The following is a 17,466-nucleotide window of genomic DNA, read 5'->3' as shown; positions in this document are numbered from 1 at the left end:
TGGGCAAGCAAGCTGGACTCCCCTAGTCTTAGAGAGGACCTGGATGCTTAGAGGAGAAAGGACAGGTTTGGAACAGAAGGACCAGTGTAGCCTTTGAGCATATTGCTTAGCTCCTCTGAGCCCAGCAGCAGCAGCAGCAGAGTTAGAAATACCTACTTCACGGGGCTGTGGAGAGGACCGAGAGAATAGGGAGTCCATGCAATTACCTTACTAATACAAGTGAGCGTTCATAAGAGGAAAAGCATGACAGAATTTTCAAAGGGACAGAAGAGTTAGCTACCGTTTGGACTGAATAGCACCCCACCCTCAGCCCCACCCCAGTGAGGAAATGTGACCCAGTCACATTTAAAATTCTTCTCCACTTAAAAGGAAGAAGAAAAAAGACCAAGCATCCTTACACATAAAGGGCCAAGTGTCTAATCTCTTCTAACACATTTTTTTTTTAAACGATCAGGGACCTCTTCTGAACCCAATCCATTGTCATCCACTGATGTGACAGGGAGAGTTAAATGACAAAAATCCAAAAGGTCGGCTGACTGAGGCTTACAGCAAAGTAAACAAGGAAGCCCCAGTTCAGCAGGGAGAGCACAGGCATAAGCTGCTACGTTCCATGTCCACCCCATCCACATTCACTCTCCTCTGGAAGCACTACTCTGTCTAGTTTACATACATAGCAGTACTTAGGGCTCCTGTACTGTTTTATTTGAAAAGGGTCTTTGATGCTAAAAGGAAAACATTTAAATATCAACACATGGTATGCAGAATAGCTCTGGGTGCTGTTGCTAAGTACCCAGCACTGAGCCAGGTGCTTTAAGTACCACACCCTATCCTTGCTACTTTAGAATGAGGACAGTAAGTTGAAGAATAACATGGGTACTATACTTCCAGTGAGGATAAGCTCTCGTTGGGCATGATAGTGCACACCTTGAATCCCAGAATTTGGGGGGCAGAGGCAGTGGGTCTCTGTGAGTTTTAAGCCAAGGCTATACAGTAAGCCTCAAAAAAAATTCTCCTTCCTACTGGTCTGGAAGGAACTGTAAACAGTGGGCATGAGAGTTCTGTGTATGTGTAACTACACTTTTAAACTTTTTATGTATATATATATATATACACATATATATTGAATTCTTAGACAATGCTTTATACATCAGGCAGTATATTTATTTTTAATAAAACCAAATCCTTACTCTTTCCAGAAACTCTATTTCATAAATAAGGCAATCAAGGCTCAGCAAAGGTGTGGTAAACGTGTGGAAATGTCTAGAACCCAAGACGGACTGTGAGGATAACAGAGTCGCAGGGCTTCAGATGCAAAAAAAAAAAAAAAAAAAAAAGACCTTACCTAGTAGAGAGACTCCAGAAAGCCTCAGAGGTCGGAGAGTGACATCCGAACTTGTGCGGAGAGGATGGATGGGGGTGTGGGATCTGGAGATGCGTCGTGAACATGGAAAGAGTGTGAGAGGAAAGGAAGAGGGAGGGTGGAAACACACGGTAATACAAGGAAGCAGGAGAGACTGAAGGGCAGCCATGGTGAGAAGGGCAAAGGAGGGGCTAAAAAGAACAAAATATGACGATGGATGTTGCCGGTTGGCTTTCTGTCAACCTTACACAAGCTAGAGTCATCTGGGAAGAGGAAACCTCCATTGAGAGGAAGCCTCCATCAGACTGGCCTGTAGGCAAGTCTGTGGGGGTATTTTCTTGATTAATGGTTGGTGTGGGAGGGCCTGGCTCACTGTAGATGGTGCCACCCCTGGGGTCCCAGGTTGTATAAGGCGGTGGGCTGAGTAAGCCATAGAGAGCAAGCCAGTAAGCAGCGTTCCCCATGGACTCTGCTTCAGTTCCCGCCCCCAGGTTCCTGCCTTGAGTTCCTGATTAGGAAAAATAATGTAAGAAATGCACGGAGGTGGGACTCATCTTTAGTGAGCACAGAACGGAGAGGACCGGGGAAAAGGAAGCGATGGCCATTTAGTACCCGGCGGGTGACGGGCATCATGCTAAGTGTTTAACACCATTCATCACTCGCTCACTCAAATAACTGTGATCAAAAACCTCTGCTTGGCCCAAACCACCTTAAAAAAAAAGTGAAACAACAGATGAGCAAGTGGGGTGTGTGTGTGTGTGTGTGTGTGTGTGTGTGTGTGTGTGTGTGTGTGCAATCATGTCACAGACAAAAGAGAAATTATCACAGTATCTAAAGAGAGGACAGGCTCTGAAAGAAAATCCACAAAAGGGAAGAATAAAAAGCTCAGAGGAGGAAGTCCCAAGTGCTCGGCCTTGCTGCTCAGGAGATGTACAAATGAAAAATTACCCTGAGACAGCATGCTTTAATCCACCAGACTAGCAAAGCTCCCAAAGTTTAATGACATACGTGTTGTTGAGACTGCAAAAGCAGGCTCTCTCAGCTGTCGCTGGCAGGAGCGGAGCTGAGAGAGACCTCAGAGAGCGACCGGACCATGCCGGCTCTTGGCACAGGGCAGCAAGGCTTTGGGCCTGATGGTCCACCTCTGAGACTGGTCTGCCGGTAAACCTGTGTTGGCGATGCTGCTGCCCTCCTGACCCTACGGAGCCCGCTGCTTCCCCTTAAAGGCAAGGGTGGTGGCCAATCCCTTAAACCTGTGACTTCCGAGTCCCATTTTTGGCCAACGGGAACTACCTGAGAGGGTCTCCTCACCATGACTACACAGCTGATCGCTGCCCCCAACGGGAGGCCACAGCCCCCTTCTCTCAAGGTAGAACAATTGTGAACGCTCCATCCTCGATCAACCCAAAGCTTGGTTTCCTGGGGACTCCTGTCCCTGGCTGGCTGTCTTTACTGTCCCGCTCTTCTCCCCTCTCTCCTTGTAGCACTTCACCTCTAAAGGATCTGTCCCAAAACATGCGTTCATGTCCAAAATGATGCAAATATAAGGCTCTTCAGAGCAGCACTGTTTTGAATTAGCAAAATATTTTGTACGGAATAGAAGTAATTGAGTGACCTCCAGTAGAGGAGCAGTTAAACTAGAGATGGCCGCAGGATGGAGCCAGGTGTCTTAACAGCTCTTTCATATCAGGAAGGAACACTCTCTAAGACATATTGAAATGTGGAAACACAACGGCCCAAATCCCACCTCCTGGCTGTTTTTATACAAGCTGTGTCCTGACAATGGTCTTTACATTTTTAAACGGCTGGAAAAATAGTTAAAAGGCTGTTTCTTGACATGAGAAAATGATATAAAATTCAAATGTAAGTCTCCATAAATAAAGCCTCCCTGGAGCACGGCCACTCACACTGTCTGTGGCTGGTTTTGCTCTTCAGCAGCCCAGTTGAGTGGTTGCAGAAGCCATATGTCACAGGAAGCTGAAAATATTTACCATGTGGCCTTTTATGGAAGAAGTTTGCTGACTCCTGGTGTAGGGGGGGGATGTAAAGTTGTTAAAAAAATTACTGAAAATACAGATGCATGTTGTGCATATTTATAAAGCAGCCTTAGAAGGAAACCCTGGGAAATTAATAATAGTGGCTGCTTATGAGGGAGGGGCAGGAAGTGGGAACTCAGGTTACCTGGTAGGAATGCTTTTTTTTTTTTTTTTTTTTTAATTTTTTATGTGCATTGGTGTGAAGGTGTCAGATCCCCTGGAACTGGAGTTACAGACAATTGTGAGCTGCTATGTGGGTACTGGGAATTGAACCTAGGTCCTCTGGAAGAGCAGCCAGTGTTCTTAACCCCTGAGCCATCTCTCCGGCCCCCCATGAAGGTTTAATGAACACTTCACTCTGTGCAGGGCTCTGTATCAGTAATACACATCATGTGCATCCTCTCATGTAGGCCTCTCTATAACCTGGTCCCCAATTTATGCACATGCTCCCTACTTTGTGATTGAAAACAAACAAACTAGAATGTATGGAAGGTCTTCGACCTGCAGAAGGTTGCAGGATTCGTGATGCACAGAAGCCAGGTTACTAAACCACTTCATCCTAAATTCCCTCTCCTTTGTTAATTATTACCATTTTACAGATGAGGACACTGAAGTTTTGAGAAATAAAGAACAGGTTTGGATTCATATTCTTGGGCCTCTTACACCCTCCTATAGGCCCCCAGGAAGCACTTATGGGGCTGGAGAGATGGTTCAGTGGTCAAAAGTCACACATGCTGCTCTTCCAGAGGACTCAAGCCCTGTCCTAACATTCATATCAGGTGACTCATTGTCACCTGTAAGTCTAGCTCTAGGGAACCCCACACACTCTTCTGGCCTCTTTGGGCACCTGGATACATGTACACACACACACACACACACACACACACACACACACACACACACACATCAAGTAAATCTTTTTTTTTTAAGAAGCACTTATACACGCCTATTACTGGTTGGGTACTGGGTCCCTAGGATGACAAACATCTTTCCCTCTCAGATCCACTGGAAGCTGGGCAAAGTGACCAGCACCCAGCAAAGGTGAGGAGGCTGAGCAGGAGCCAACATTAGTCTCTAGGCTCTATTGGTAGTAGAAGAGAAGGGAGGGAAGGAGGCCAGATAGAAGGCTTCGGCTGCGGTGTGGGCTACGGGGGGTCTGGGATGGAAATGTTGGGGCTCAGATTCCTTCTGTTGACCTGTTTTTGGAAGCCGAGACTCACGTGTCCTAGGCTGCCCTTGGATTTGTTGTGCTGCTGAGGATGATCTTGAACTTAGGACTCTCCAGTCTCCAGCTCTCAGATGCTGGGGTTACAGACTAGGAACCCAGATTGCAACCCAAGAGAAAAGGGTAGCAGGGCTCCGCTCGCCACGTGATATGTGTTTAGTGCCTCAAGCTCAATCTCAAGGCAGAAACCCAAGAGGCCAGACTCAGACCGGTCAGTGCTGCAGCCACAGTGGAAGTGTGTGGGGGGAGGGTGTGTGTGCAGGGGGAGCTGATCTCGCCAGGGGAGAGAATGTCGACCAGGGGCCCTTGCTGAGCTCAGGCCCAACTCTGCTAACACCTCCCACCGTAAGGGGGAACATCTGCTAATGAACAGCACGGTCTCAGCTTTAAGTTGCATTCCGAAAATCCTCCAGCCTTTGGCGCCTGTTTCTACTTGTTTGCTAGTACACGACTGAACAAATGAACAAGCAATAAACTAATGTTAACGGAAAAATGTAGCAACAGATCATCACACTTCACTCACTAGTCCAGTTCACTCTTTCCATGGCGTGTGCGTGTGTGTGTGTGCCTATAGCTGGGTGGGTTTGGGCTTTCTGTTTTTTTGGTGTGAGGGTTTGGTTGTTGTTGGTTTTTTTCCACAGACACACAGGCGATCATCTTAGTTTCTACTAAGAAAACTGTTTCCAGCTAATTCCAATCATGAGATTAACTGTATCGATGGCTCATGGTATTCCTTGAGACTCCCACGTGCTCTGATACCTACACAGGTTGAGAAACGTAAGAGTGAGGAGAGAATAAGAAAAGGAAGAGCCAGGCGGTGGTGGCGCACGCCTTTGATCCCAGCACTCGGGAGGCAGAGCCAGGCGGATCTCTGTGAGTTCGAGGACAGCCTGGTCTACAGAGTGAGATCCAGGACAGGCGCAAAGCTACACAGAGAAACCCTGTCTCAAAAAACCAAAAAAAAAACAAGAATCCATTGGGGTTGGGGATTTAGCTCAGTGGCAGAGCGCTTGCTTAGCAAATGCAAGGCCTTGGGTTCGGTCCTCGGCTCCAGAATAAAAAAAGGGAGGTGGGCAGGGAACATGGCCTAGCTTTGAGGCAAATCAGGGGAAGAGGCTATGCACGTGGCCGGAAGGTGACAGCCAGAGAAGGGGACAAGGAGAAAGCAGCAGAAAGGAGGTGGTTACAATGTTCTTCTGCTTCATGACTGCAGGCCCAGTTCCTTGCAAGTTAACATGTCCTGGATCCTGCCCAGTGACTCTGGCTTCCGGAGGATCTGGGCCCACGAAAGGCCCCAAGGGGAAGTCTGGCAGATCACCGTCCTGTCCCCTCCTGGCTGGCCAGGCAAGCCTCACACCCACACCAGGGTCAGAGGGAGCCTTGCCATGCCTCCAGGAACCTAGATAGACACTCAGGGGCGGTTTTCTCAGTGGGCAGTTCCTAGGTGGGAACCAACCCCTGCTGTTGCGTGGTGTACACTGAGGCAGTCATTTCTGTCGCCTATCCTGAAAGGCTGAGAGCCCACCCTCCCTAGGTGTCCCCCAGGTGTCTCAAGGTCACTCCGGTTGCTGCATGATGTATCCATTCATCCAAGCCTTCGGCCTCACTGGTCAGCCCTTCTCAGCCCAGCTTGGCTGCCTGTGAGTCACACTCCCTGCCCTGAGGCTCTGGGCCTCTAGTTCTTCCCATGGCCACGCCCAGGTCTGAGAGGACTGTAGGTCTGGCTCACCGACCCCAGAGGATGCCCCGGCCAAGATTTGGGTTAGAGGTGCCCCATGGGGAGGAGTCCTTCCTGGCCAGAGCCCCTCCTTCCTCCCCAGCAGCTGGGGGAGAACACAGCATTTCCAGAAAGGCCCGTAAGTACCAAAGGGAGGGAGAAGGTCTGTGTGTCCTGTGGGATGTTGGGGAAGGGGACCCCTAACCCCTGGCTGAGGTCACATCCCTACCCCAAGGACAGCCCTGAAGCAGGTGTTGCCTCAGTTTCAGGGGGGCTCCAAATGCTGAAGATCCTTATCCCTCTCCTCCGCCGACGGCAGAGCATTTTTAAGGCAAGCAGTCTATCTTGTAGGTCATGCCCTCAGCAGGCTGACCATCTTTACTCTTCTGCTGCCTGGAAACCAGGCTTACCCTTGGGGTGCCTCGGGGCAGAGGTGGGAGGAAAAAGTAGCCCGAGGGACTGTCCAGTGCCCAGGAAATGCCCTTCATTTTCTACCCAGAGTGCCCAAGTGACAAACTTTTCAGGCAATGGGCATTCCATTCTTCTCCAAGAGCTTTCAGCCTCTTTCTGGGCCCAGCAGGACCACCCTGGAGCTGAGCCAGGGACACAGGAGAGTAGGGACTGAATCTTATCCTCTATATCTTATGCAGACTCAACACATAACTGGGGACCCAGCTGCTGCCCCCAAATATTGATGACATTGAACTTCAAACTTCTTCATGGTTCCCCTAGTTGTCTCTCCACTGGAGCCATCCATCCATCCATCCCTGGAAAGGCCTTGTTTCCCAGTCAGGGCCTTGTGTCATCTGGAAGACTTGTCAGCTCATAGGGAACCGAGATCTCATGAATTCATAATTCAACCTGGCCAAGGTGTGCTTATGATGTCCTTGAAAGGGCACAATCCCATTGGGCACTGTGGGAAGGGCACCTGGCCTACAGAGACAGGGAGGCAGGAGGCAGGGGACCTAGTAAACCTGTTGCCACAACTGAAGCTCCTCACTTCCCTCAGGAGGATGCAGCACAGCACCAGGGTATGGCGACCAGAAGACGGGCTAGACTTTAGCCCTGTTCATCCTGTTACTTTTGAGGCAGGGAACCACACCAACATCAACGCACAGTGGCCCAGCGACAAGGTCCCGCACGTGAGGCTGTCAGAAGATGCCAAGAGAAGGAAAGCAGGATGTCCCAGGGGTCAGGGAACGCATGGCTGAGTACGCTGTCCAACCCAAGTGCCCCAGGCCTCCTAAGCAGATGTGGTCCTGAGGCTGGAGCTTCCCAGAGCTGTGGAATGTGAGCTGGAATAGGGAGTGGGAAGGGCAGGGAAAAGAGTGACCACCGAGGGACAGATGCAGACCGGTCAGGTGGTGATGTTCCGTGGGGAACAAGGACTCTCTGGTCAAGGGGAAACGGGAGGAATCATGCGCAGAGCTAGCTAGAAGACTGTCCTCTACTAGAAAAAAAAAAAAGTGGCCTCCTTCTGGGCTCTGCCAGGCTGTGCTGAGCATTTCCCATATGTTAATTCATTTAATCATCATTAAAGTCAGGACACTGATCTCCTGCCTAGTTTATAGGGAAGTTAGGCAAGTTGTCTAAGGTCACACAGCCAATGAGAAACAGAGACAGGTATATACTGATGTATAATGCTGTGTGAATCTACTTTGCATCTGAGGTATAGAAGACCTGGTCTGGACCTCATCTTATAGAACTCAGCGTAAAAGAGAAGCCTTGAAGAGGTGTTGTGCCAACCCCCCCCCACACCCCAGGAACTAATAAGAAGATAGGTCCCTTAGCTGCTCCTGTTGTCCACACTGCCCGGGGATGCCCCCTCCCTTCTCCTTCCCACTGGCGGCTCTTCCAGATTGCCAGGAACTTCTTAGAAGCGAGGCACGAGGCCAAGCCATCCCAACACTCTTGTTACTGAAAAGGAAGAAAGAAAGACAAGGCGGAAAGACAGGAGGATGAAGGGAAGGACAGAAGACAAGCAGGCAAGCAGGCTGTCCCTGGACAAAACCCTGCCCGTGTCTGTTCAAAGCTCAGCCCCCTTTTGAGCATCCTCTCCTGCAACTGGCCTGAAAAATCCACTCAGGACACACAGAATGCATGGCAGGGGGGTGAACAGAAAGTGGGTTCACACCGGAGCTTGTTTAGTTTGGACTGTCTTTTGGGAGATGAGACGGTGGGAGCTGTGGGAGCAACTCTCTCGTAAGATGGGTTGTCACAGGGCAGGCAAGTGGGAATGCTGAACTCAAGGATCAAAGGTGTGGGCAGCCGTGTTGCTGGAGACCTGCTCAAGGCCTGGGCCTCCCTGGGCTGCCGGCACAGGCCATCTGCTTACGCTGTAGGAAGGTCACTGCTCTCGGATCCCGGGACAGGAAACCAGATGAGCTGAGGTCAGGCTGTAATGAGCTCCGTCTGAGAGCATTTCCTCCTCTGGCTGTCTGCTGTCCCAGCCTGGGTGGCCGAGGTGAGCCATGGTCCTCTCTGAGAGGCACAATTCTCCCTCCAGACTCCATTTTGATCAAACACAGTAGTTGTCCCTTAAGGCGGTTTTGATTTCTGCAGTTTCATTGATTGCCGACTGCAACTACAAAGATCAACCATAGTCTGGAAATATTAAGTGGTAAATTCCAGAAATAGCGCCTAAGTTTTAAATCCCATGAACCTTTCATCACCTCTTCTGTACTTTGCCAGAATGTGAGTTGTCCTTCTGTGCAGTGTATACACACTCTATATGCTACCTTCCAGTAAGCCATTTAGTAGCTGTTTCAGTCGCCGGGTTTCCCATCATGGTGTCACAGTGTTTGTGTTTAAATGACCCTTGTTTTACTTAATCCTGGCCATGGAGTATAACGGTGTGTGCTGGCAACGCCTATGTGCCAAAGAGAAGCCATAAGGACAGGGAGATGTCTCCGTCAGTAAAATGCTCACCACACAAGTGTGAGATCCTCAGATCCCATGTAAGAAAAAGCCAGGTAAGGTGCTGTGCACTTGTAATCCCAATACTGAGGGTGCAGAGACAGACAGGAAGGTCACTGGGGCTGACTGGGCAGCCAGCCTGGTCAAATGGGTAAGCCCTGTGTCCCAGTGAAAGACGCTGTCTCAGAAAACAAGGAGGACAGCTCCTGAGATGTGACAGTCAAGGTTGTCCTCTGGTTTCTACAAATATAAGCACATATGTATACATGTACCCCCAGACACACACATACACAAAAATATAGAAGGGAGAAGCCACAGATGCTATTGAGTGAAACGCGAACATTCTTGATTTAATAGCTGCTAGGATCTACAAGGCATCTATCCATGAGATTACAAAGAGGGAAAAAATATTAGCACTGATTTTTTTTGTCGCATCTCAGACTGCAAAAGGCATAGCCATCTTTCTCCAAGGAAGGGGCCCTGGAAGGGTGCAGCCTCACTGGTGACTCGGATCCAGATTCCTACAAGTAGCTCTGATGTAACCCGGCACACATGGGTGGACAAGGGAGGCAGTGGTCAGAGCTGAGGCGCCAGGGTGAGTGCTCTGTGTGGGCAATCGGCTGGGAGCTCCAGAGGTTTTGATTTATAATCTTTGTTTTGCAAGGCTCGGGGATTTTTTTCCCTTCAAGAAGCACTCAACTTCCTTGAATTTTAGACCTTTCACAAATATTTTTTTAGGAGAAATGAGAAGAAGAAAAGCCGCCACCAAATGCCTGCTGCAGCTATTCACTTCCACCATGAATCAGAAACACAAAACCACAGCTCTGTGGCTCACAGGGGAACTATGCATTTTCACAGTTCATTACTGGGAGTCATTTAACCATCGTCAGTGTCATCAGCAGACAGACAGGTGGACACACACACACACCTAGAGGACATCCCTCTAGGTCTTGAAGGCAAGAGTCCTGGGTTCGCATACCTCTCATTCTCTCTTTCTTATCCATTTCGAAGAAATTACCCGGTTCGGCTTAGGTCTCTCCCTTAGGCACTCCCTGGGGGTGGAGTTCACATATGTGTGTGTGTGTGTGTGTGTGTGTGTGTGTGTGTGTGTGTACACGTGTGCATCAGATGGGAAAGAGTACTGACCCCGTGAATGCCACACATAGAAATAAGTATATATTTTAGAATCTTTTTTTCCCCTCTCTTTCTCTGTTATTCTAACACCACTGGACTTTGCTGAAGCAATTTTCACCTGGGAAGCGCTCACTGGTTTTTCTGGCAGTGCCCAGTGAACTAACTGATGGCAGATTTACAGATTGAGTAGCTGGAAAAACTACTGGGCCCATAAATCAGAAACTTCCTCCACATGCCTGGCAAGGGGTGAAACCTGATATAGATGTGAAAGCCTTGAGCTCCAAAGGAGAAGTCTTGGAGCCTGGGAAAACCACCAGGACTATGGAGGCACCAACCCCCTGCCGCTCTCCACCCAGGCCATGGTCACACACACACACACACACACACACACAGACGTGCTCCCCCAGGGCTTTGCCCACCTTTCCTCTCCTCTTGCCTCTTTGATCCTTAGCCTCTTCCTTCCAAATGAAAATCCTCGAGGCCTTAAGTCCACCAAGTGCAAGTGCGTTTCGAGTTAACGCGGGTTGCCCTCCGTGTCCTCACTGTGGAGAGGCTGAACAGCCTGCCCACAGGACACTGTGAGGCGGCTCCGTGTGTTCGAGGCTCTTCTACCTGCCTGGGTGGCCCCCTGACATCCCTCCCAGGTCACACTAGGCCCTGGGAGGCTTCCTCACTCTGTGTGCTACCCACTGGGGAATTCCGGGAAGCGATCAGAGGAGGGAAGTGAACGGAGGTCCCATCCTCTCACAAGCACTGTAGGCTGGCCCCTGAGGCAGCCTCGCCCTGCAGCTGTGCTACTCTGGGTCCTAGCAACTGCTTCTCTGTCCCTTAAAAGGAGACTTGACTTGGCTACCCAGTTCCACGCCCTCCCATTTTCCCCTCCCCCACCCCCACCTTGTTAAACAGACCCTTTATTAAACCGTACACACAGAGCTCCCTCCGCCCTCCGCGGGAACTCCGGATCCAAACAAGAAACACTCCTCACTGTGGAGTGCTGCACCCTGAACTGTGTGACACAGCACTTTCTCCTGGGTCTGTCATCATTCAACCCATAGCTCCGTGCGGTCAAGCATGAGCCTCAGAGAAGCGGAAAAAATGCCTACCACATCCCACAGCTGGCGAGCAGAACCATACGAAACTGTGGTCTGTCTGACTTAGGAGCCGCACTCTCAACCCCTGTGCCTTCTCGTCCCCAGTTTTGGGTTAGGTGGAAGCCATAAAGCACCCCAGCTTCCTCATTAAGACTCCAACGGAGGTTAGATTAAAACAACAACCATACTACATTCGAAAGACCCACAGTCTAAATTCTGCATTACCACAACCCTAAGGGTCAACCCTTATCCTGACACCACACTGAAGGCATAATGCCAAGCTCACTGTAACCAGCACACTACCGTTACACTGAAATAACATCACCCTAACCACAACCCTAGTCCTCCTAATCTTAGCCTGAAATCCCCCACCTTAGCCGGAAATCTAGACCCACTATTAAAGTGCAAGGAACTCTGGGGACCCTCTCTACTCTTTGCTCCCAGGAGTTGCCTAACTTGTCCTCATTTATACTCCAAGGGCACAAGTGATTAAACAACATGTGTACAACATCTACTCCCTACCTAACACTAAGCTGGAGACTTTCATGCAGGAATCACAAGGACAGTCAACAGTGGGGGTACAGTGAGTCTTGATGGTGGTGGTGGTGGTGTGGTGGTGGTGGTGGTGGTGGTGGTGGTGTGGTGGTGGTGGTGGTGGTGATCTGTAGCCTTCACCACTGACCTGCAGGCTGTAGGCCAGTAGGAGGCCAATAGTTTGACTCTCAGCATTTGTAAAGGGCTGGGACTGGGCCTTGAAGAATCCTTGCAGTAGTTTGTGATTAGACTGTCCCTCTATAATCTGTGTGTTAGAGGCTTGATCTCAGGGTGGTGCTATTTGAAGTTGGTAGGATTTTTTGGAAAGGGTAGGGGGTGAGGGACTAATGGGAGGCCCTTCAGTCACGGGTGGGAAGAGATACAGCATCAAGGGGGATCTTCCTCTTCATCTTCTGCTTCCTAGCCATGAAATGACCATGCTTCACCACACTCCCTCTGGCTTGGCAGCCAGAGGTCTGAAGCAGTGGATCTGCTCCATGTTGGACCAGAATTTACAAAACTATGAGTCAAAAATAAACCATTTCTTCTTATAAGTTAACCACCTCGGGTATTTTGCTATAGTGATGGAGAGTTAAAACCAAAGCTATGCCGGAGACCTGCTAGTCCTCAGCTCTGAGAGGTCTTAGAAAGGAGAAATACCCAGATTGCATCAGGGATTTGGGAGTCTCCTTGGACTAGATGTCCTCATTTGGACTTACAGGTGGGAAAAGGAAGAGAGGATTATGGGAAGTATAATTTGACTGTCTGCTCCCTGAGGGTAGCAGATGGATTCTGGGAGACTCCTGGTCGTTGCTCTTCTGAGCAAGCTGAGGCTTGCCTCAGCAACCTAGACATGTCTGCTCTGGGTCAAGTATAGCAGGAGGAGATCCCTTCCATCGTTCTCAAAACTGTTCCCTGAACCCCAACCCAGTCAAAGCTGGATTACCTGACCTGGAGTACATCTGGGTTTCACTTTGTAGTTCTGGCTGATCTGGAACTCTCTATATAAACCAAGTTGGCCTGGAACTCACAGAGATCCACCTGCCTCTGCCTCCGGAGTGCTGGGATTAAAGGCGTGCACCACCCGACAAGCCCAGTCTTTTTATATTTTACACAAGTGCACCCCAAGGCCAGTTCTGCCCTGCCCAGGGCTGGACTCTGTAAGTCTCAGATATCTCTGTTTGCTGGTTAGATGCTAACATGACAGAGGCCCAGAAATCCTTCCACCATTCAGGGAGTCTAGAGAGAAACTCGGGGGTCAAGTCCAGCTGAAGAAGACTAGCTTGAAGCAGCATGCTTTTCAGGGGAAATGGGAGACAGCGGCTTCCCTTCTCACCTCTCCTGGGAAGAAACCAAAACTAGAATCACACATCAGTTGCATTGGGCCACAGGCTGTACAACTGTGCCGGACTAGAGCAGTGTTTCCAACCACCGGGTCACTAGGGAGGGGGTGGAGGGTCAAAGGACCCCCTGTAAACCTTCAGCTGGCCTTTCTACACTTGGACAACTGCCTCTGCTAACAGCAAGGAAGTTCTCAGCTGAAATGAGAGAGAGAGAGAGAGAGAGAGAGAGAGAGAGAGAGAGAGAGAGAGAGAGAGGTATCTTTTCCAGAGCAGTAAGTCATTGTACCTGGGAAAATAAACCCTTTCCACTGACTTATCTTCTCTCGTGTGTGTGTGTGTCTCTCTCTGTCTCTCTGTCTCTGTCTCTCTCTCTCTCCCAACGTTTTTCTCTTCTCTACTCAAGTCCTTGTGGCTTATGGCTACCACACTAAACACTGAAGTCAGATACCACACAAAGCTCCCTACTCAGCTGGTCTCGTTTCATCCTCCTGGCGATCCTATCAGACAGAGACTATTGATTCCGAGAGATTAGGATGTGTACCTAGTGTCACACAGATGGTGAGTGTAAACTCAGAACAAGAGTCAAGGCTTATCTGAATCCCAAATCCAGGCACTAGCATCCAGGATACTGAAATGTGGTCTATAGACCAGCACATCAGCTAACATCACCTGAGACCACGTAAGAGACGCTTGCTGCAGACTGTGGAATCAAAAGCCGTGTATTGACAGGTTCCCAGAGGTCAGCTTTGAGGTTAGATCCTTGTCTAAAGCAGTTTCCCATAGCCCACGTGTCTCCTGTAACCAGCCCCATCTCCTGAAGCCCTTGCTCAGTTGGTACGCAGGTGGGCAGGCCCCCTGCCCAGCCAGGGACAGCAAGGCACATTGGTCTCCATGGACATCCTGCCTGCTGCTGTGACTTTCCAGGACCCTCCCTCTCATCTACCTTTAAGTGTGCATCTAAATGGTGCACATGTCCTAGCCTCTGCCTAATGCTCTTCTGAAAGGGCTTTGGCCGTCACAGTTCCTGAAGGGTTGTCCCTCCCCAGACATCTCACCCTCCCTCCTACTCCTAGAATGTCCTCTGGGTCATGTCACTCCTTTGTCTGGACAGGCAGAGCCTGTCCAAACTGCTATCAGGACAGAGGCCAGCAGCTGCTTGAGAAACCTGGCCCGGTTCACAGGAAATGTTTAGCACTACCAGGCATGCGGGATTTGGCCTCTCAAAGCAAAACACAGCTGGGTGGACAGCAGCCGGCAGTGGGGTGCTGAGACATGCCCAGATTTCATGCATGGAAGCCTCAGGGCAGAAGGGGATGGGACTGGCCTAGAGGACGCAGTGCGTTAAGGACACCACAGTATCGTCTGGCCTGAAAGTCTGTGGAAGTTGAGGATGGCCCCACGGTGGGCCAAAGACTTCACTCAGCCTTTAGCTTCTGATGGTTCCTACACCAAGGACAATATCCCTAGGATACAAAATACACATAACCTAGACTTCTCACCTTGCACCATTCATTTACAAATCCACTGAGCACCTATACTGTGTCAGGCATGGTGTTAGATGTCAGGGGCAACGCATTCATGCACAAGCAGGAACAAGTAGCCTTGCTCTCCGAGTGGTCCCACTTTAAGGAACAATGAACGGCCTATCTGGAGGAAGTGTGAAAGTGATATAGAGGGAAGCATGGTCCACAAGCTGGCATCTGGCATGTGCCCTCACGTAGGCCTATCTGCCTGGGGCTCACAACCTATAACAACCAGTGCAAGGGCCAGGCCCCGCCCACCAGCTCACAGCCAATCCCAGGCCCTCTGTATTGTGCACCCAGACCCTTGGCTTTGCCCTAACATCTGCAGGCCTTGGCTGTAGATGACTACTGGGTTTTGATCTGGAGCTCCCTAAGCCTCAACTTGAGCTCACCTATCCTTTCTCCCTGTTTCTGGCTGCCCTTGGAAAGCACATATCTGGGTGCTCAGCCCCCCAACTCTCCTAAGCATGCCTTGCTACCTCAGAGTAGCCTGCCTGGGGCTCCTGCTTTCAGTTGCGGGGTAGCTCCCGCCTCTCCTTCCTCCTCTTCCTGCTACTCAGCGGGTCTCTCTGGACCTTTCCGACTAAGGACCTGACCTCAGCGGTCAGCCTTCCCCTCCTCCTGGTTCTCTTGGCTCCGAGAGGGCAAATCTGTTTTCCCCTTAGTTCAGCAAGACAAGCTGGGCTGCAACATTTCCGAAAGAACTCCCTAAGTAGATGCGAACGGAAAAACCAACCTAGACGGCTCAACGCAAACAGCCTCCTAGAAAGGGACCAGTTTACAAAGTTCAGATTTCCTGTCCTAAGCGAGAAAAAGGTCTAGCCAGATTTGGGGTGGGGGAAAGGGCAAGCAGGGCAGGGATCGTTGCCCGTCGACTCCCCTTGCTGATTTTAGCCTATTCACTTTCCCCACATGCGCCTCCTCCTCCCTCTAAGAGGAGAAGTTTGGAGGTGAGTGAACAGAATGGGGTTTCTTTATTCTAGTGAAGGAACATATCAACACCATAGAGAACACCGGAGTTGAGGGGGGGGGGGGAGTGAGAGGGGATGGAGGAGGGGATGGGGTAAGGATAAAGGGGGGATTTGTAAAGAGCTGATACACGAGCTCAGTGCTATTCCGAGCACATATAGTCACTCATTTAATCCTGACAAATCCGTGACATAATTGTTAGGTTTGTTGCCTCCTTACTGATGAGTGACTGTCCCACAGCCCCCCACCCCCACCCGCCCCCAGAAGGAGACTTACCTGGCTGGTGGTGGTGGTGCCGGCAGCTGTATTCTGGTCACAAGACTTCCTCTGGCTTCGCTGTTCCTGTGAGGGCTGGGTGCCCCCGCCACTGAGCGTCTCGGCACAGGCCTGGCATTCTGGGGGTCAAATTCCTCCTCAGGGATGACTTCTTCACAGCGTGCCCCGCGGAAGCCAGACCGGCAGACACAGAGCTGGGGCCTGCTGCAGGAGCCCCGGTTCTGACAGGGAGGCTGGCACACAGCTGAGGAGACAGGAAGAGAGCGATGACAGCAGGGCCAGGGACCATAAGGCCGTGCGCCACCCACCAGTCTTACATCCTAGGGGCTTCTGCCCCAGGGAGAGGACCTGGCCCGGCCTCTCACGGACATGGAAAGCCCAACACCTAGCCTTAGAAGGCTTCTGGGACCATTTCTCTCCCTGCTACCCACAGGTCTCCAGGCTGAGTATGGCTTTGAGTTTTGGACAAGAGTTATTTGTGGAGTGGGCTCTCAGCACACCACCAGAAGGGACCCTGAAGGGAAAAGGACCACCTGGCATCCTCTTTATGCTTAGATGCCCACTCCTATTGGGCTACAGAAACACCAAGTACAGACTTTTTTTCTTGTCTTCTAATAGCTTCAGAACTTAAAAATAAAGATTGTTACTGAGTAAATTATCAAGAAATATTGAATGAATGAGTGAATGAATGAATGTCTTTATAGGAAAGGTTTGGCACTAGTCTAAAAGCCAAATGTTTGTTGTTTGCCTGTTTGTTACGAGCTATACAACCTAGACCTCACTGAGCCTATTTTCTGGAGAATCACCAGGGTGGGCTGAGGAGGGTAGGGGAATCTAAGGGCCTCTAAGATATCACCCCCAATCTGTCTGTATCCTCTGATAACCCCGCTCTTTATCTCCAACTCAGGAAGACAGAATTCTGGCTTGGGCATTGGGATGATTCTGCCCAGTGGGTCCTAATCCAGCCTAGAGACAGGGTGGAGGCTGAAACTAGGTGTTTTCTTGTAAGCTGGTTCTCAACCTGGGGGTCAAACGACCCTTTCACAGGGGTCACCTAAGACCATCCTGCATGTCAGATATTTACATTATGATTCATAACAGTAGCAAAATTATAGTTATGAAGTAGCAAAGAAAATAATTTTATGGTTTATGGTTGGGTGTCACTACAACATAAAGGGTTAAAATGTTAGGAAGGTTGAGAACCCCTGCTCTAAGCCTTCATTATGAGCAGCTGCTAACCCTTTAGGGCATGACTTCTCTCTTCACTGGCCTTTCCCACCTTACAAAGGCCAAAGACAAACCCAATGATCTGCAGCCACCCAGAATCCCCTGCTGAGGTCCC

The 17,466-nt window shown here is 50.1% G+C and overlaps 1 protein-coding gene across 1 annotated transcript in view; it reads right to left on the bottom strand.

Moving 5' to 3' along the window:
* Nucleotides 1-17,466, bottom strand: part of Ltbp2 (latent transforming growth factor beta binding protein 2) — an 88,916-nt gene that overhangs the window by 52,813 nt on the left and 18,637 nt on the right. The window contains exon 3 of the mRNA XM_052739290.1: nt 16,125-16,368. Within this exon, the coding sequence (XP_052595250.1) occupies nt 16,125-16,368 (244 nt within the window). The remainder of the gene's footprint in view (nt 1-16,124; nt 16,369-17,466) is intronic.

This window comes from Peromyscus californicus, unplaced genomic scaffold, assembly GCF_007827085.1.
Source record: "Peromyscus californicus insignis strain IS unplaced genomic scaffold, ASM782708v3 Scaffold_15__1_contigs__length_86483966, whole genome shotgun sequence".
NCBI classification, from domain to species: domain Eukaryota; kingdom Metazoa; phylum Chordata; class Mammalia; order Rodentia; family Cricetidae; genus Peromyscus; species Peromyscus californicus.
This window is presented reverse-complemented; position numbering and strand designations above follow the sequence as displayed.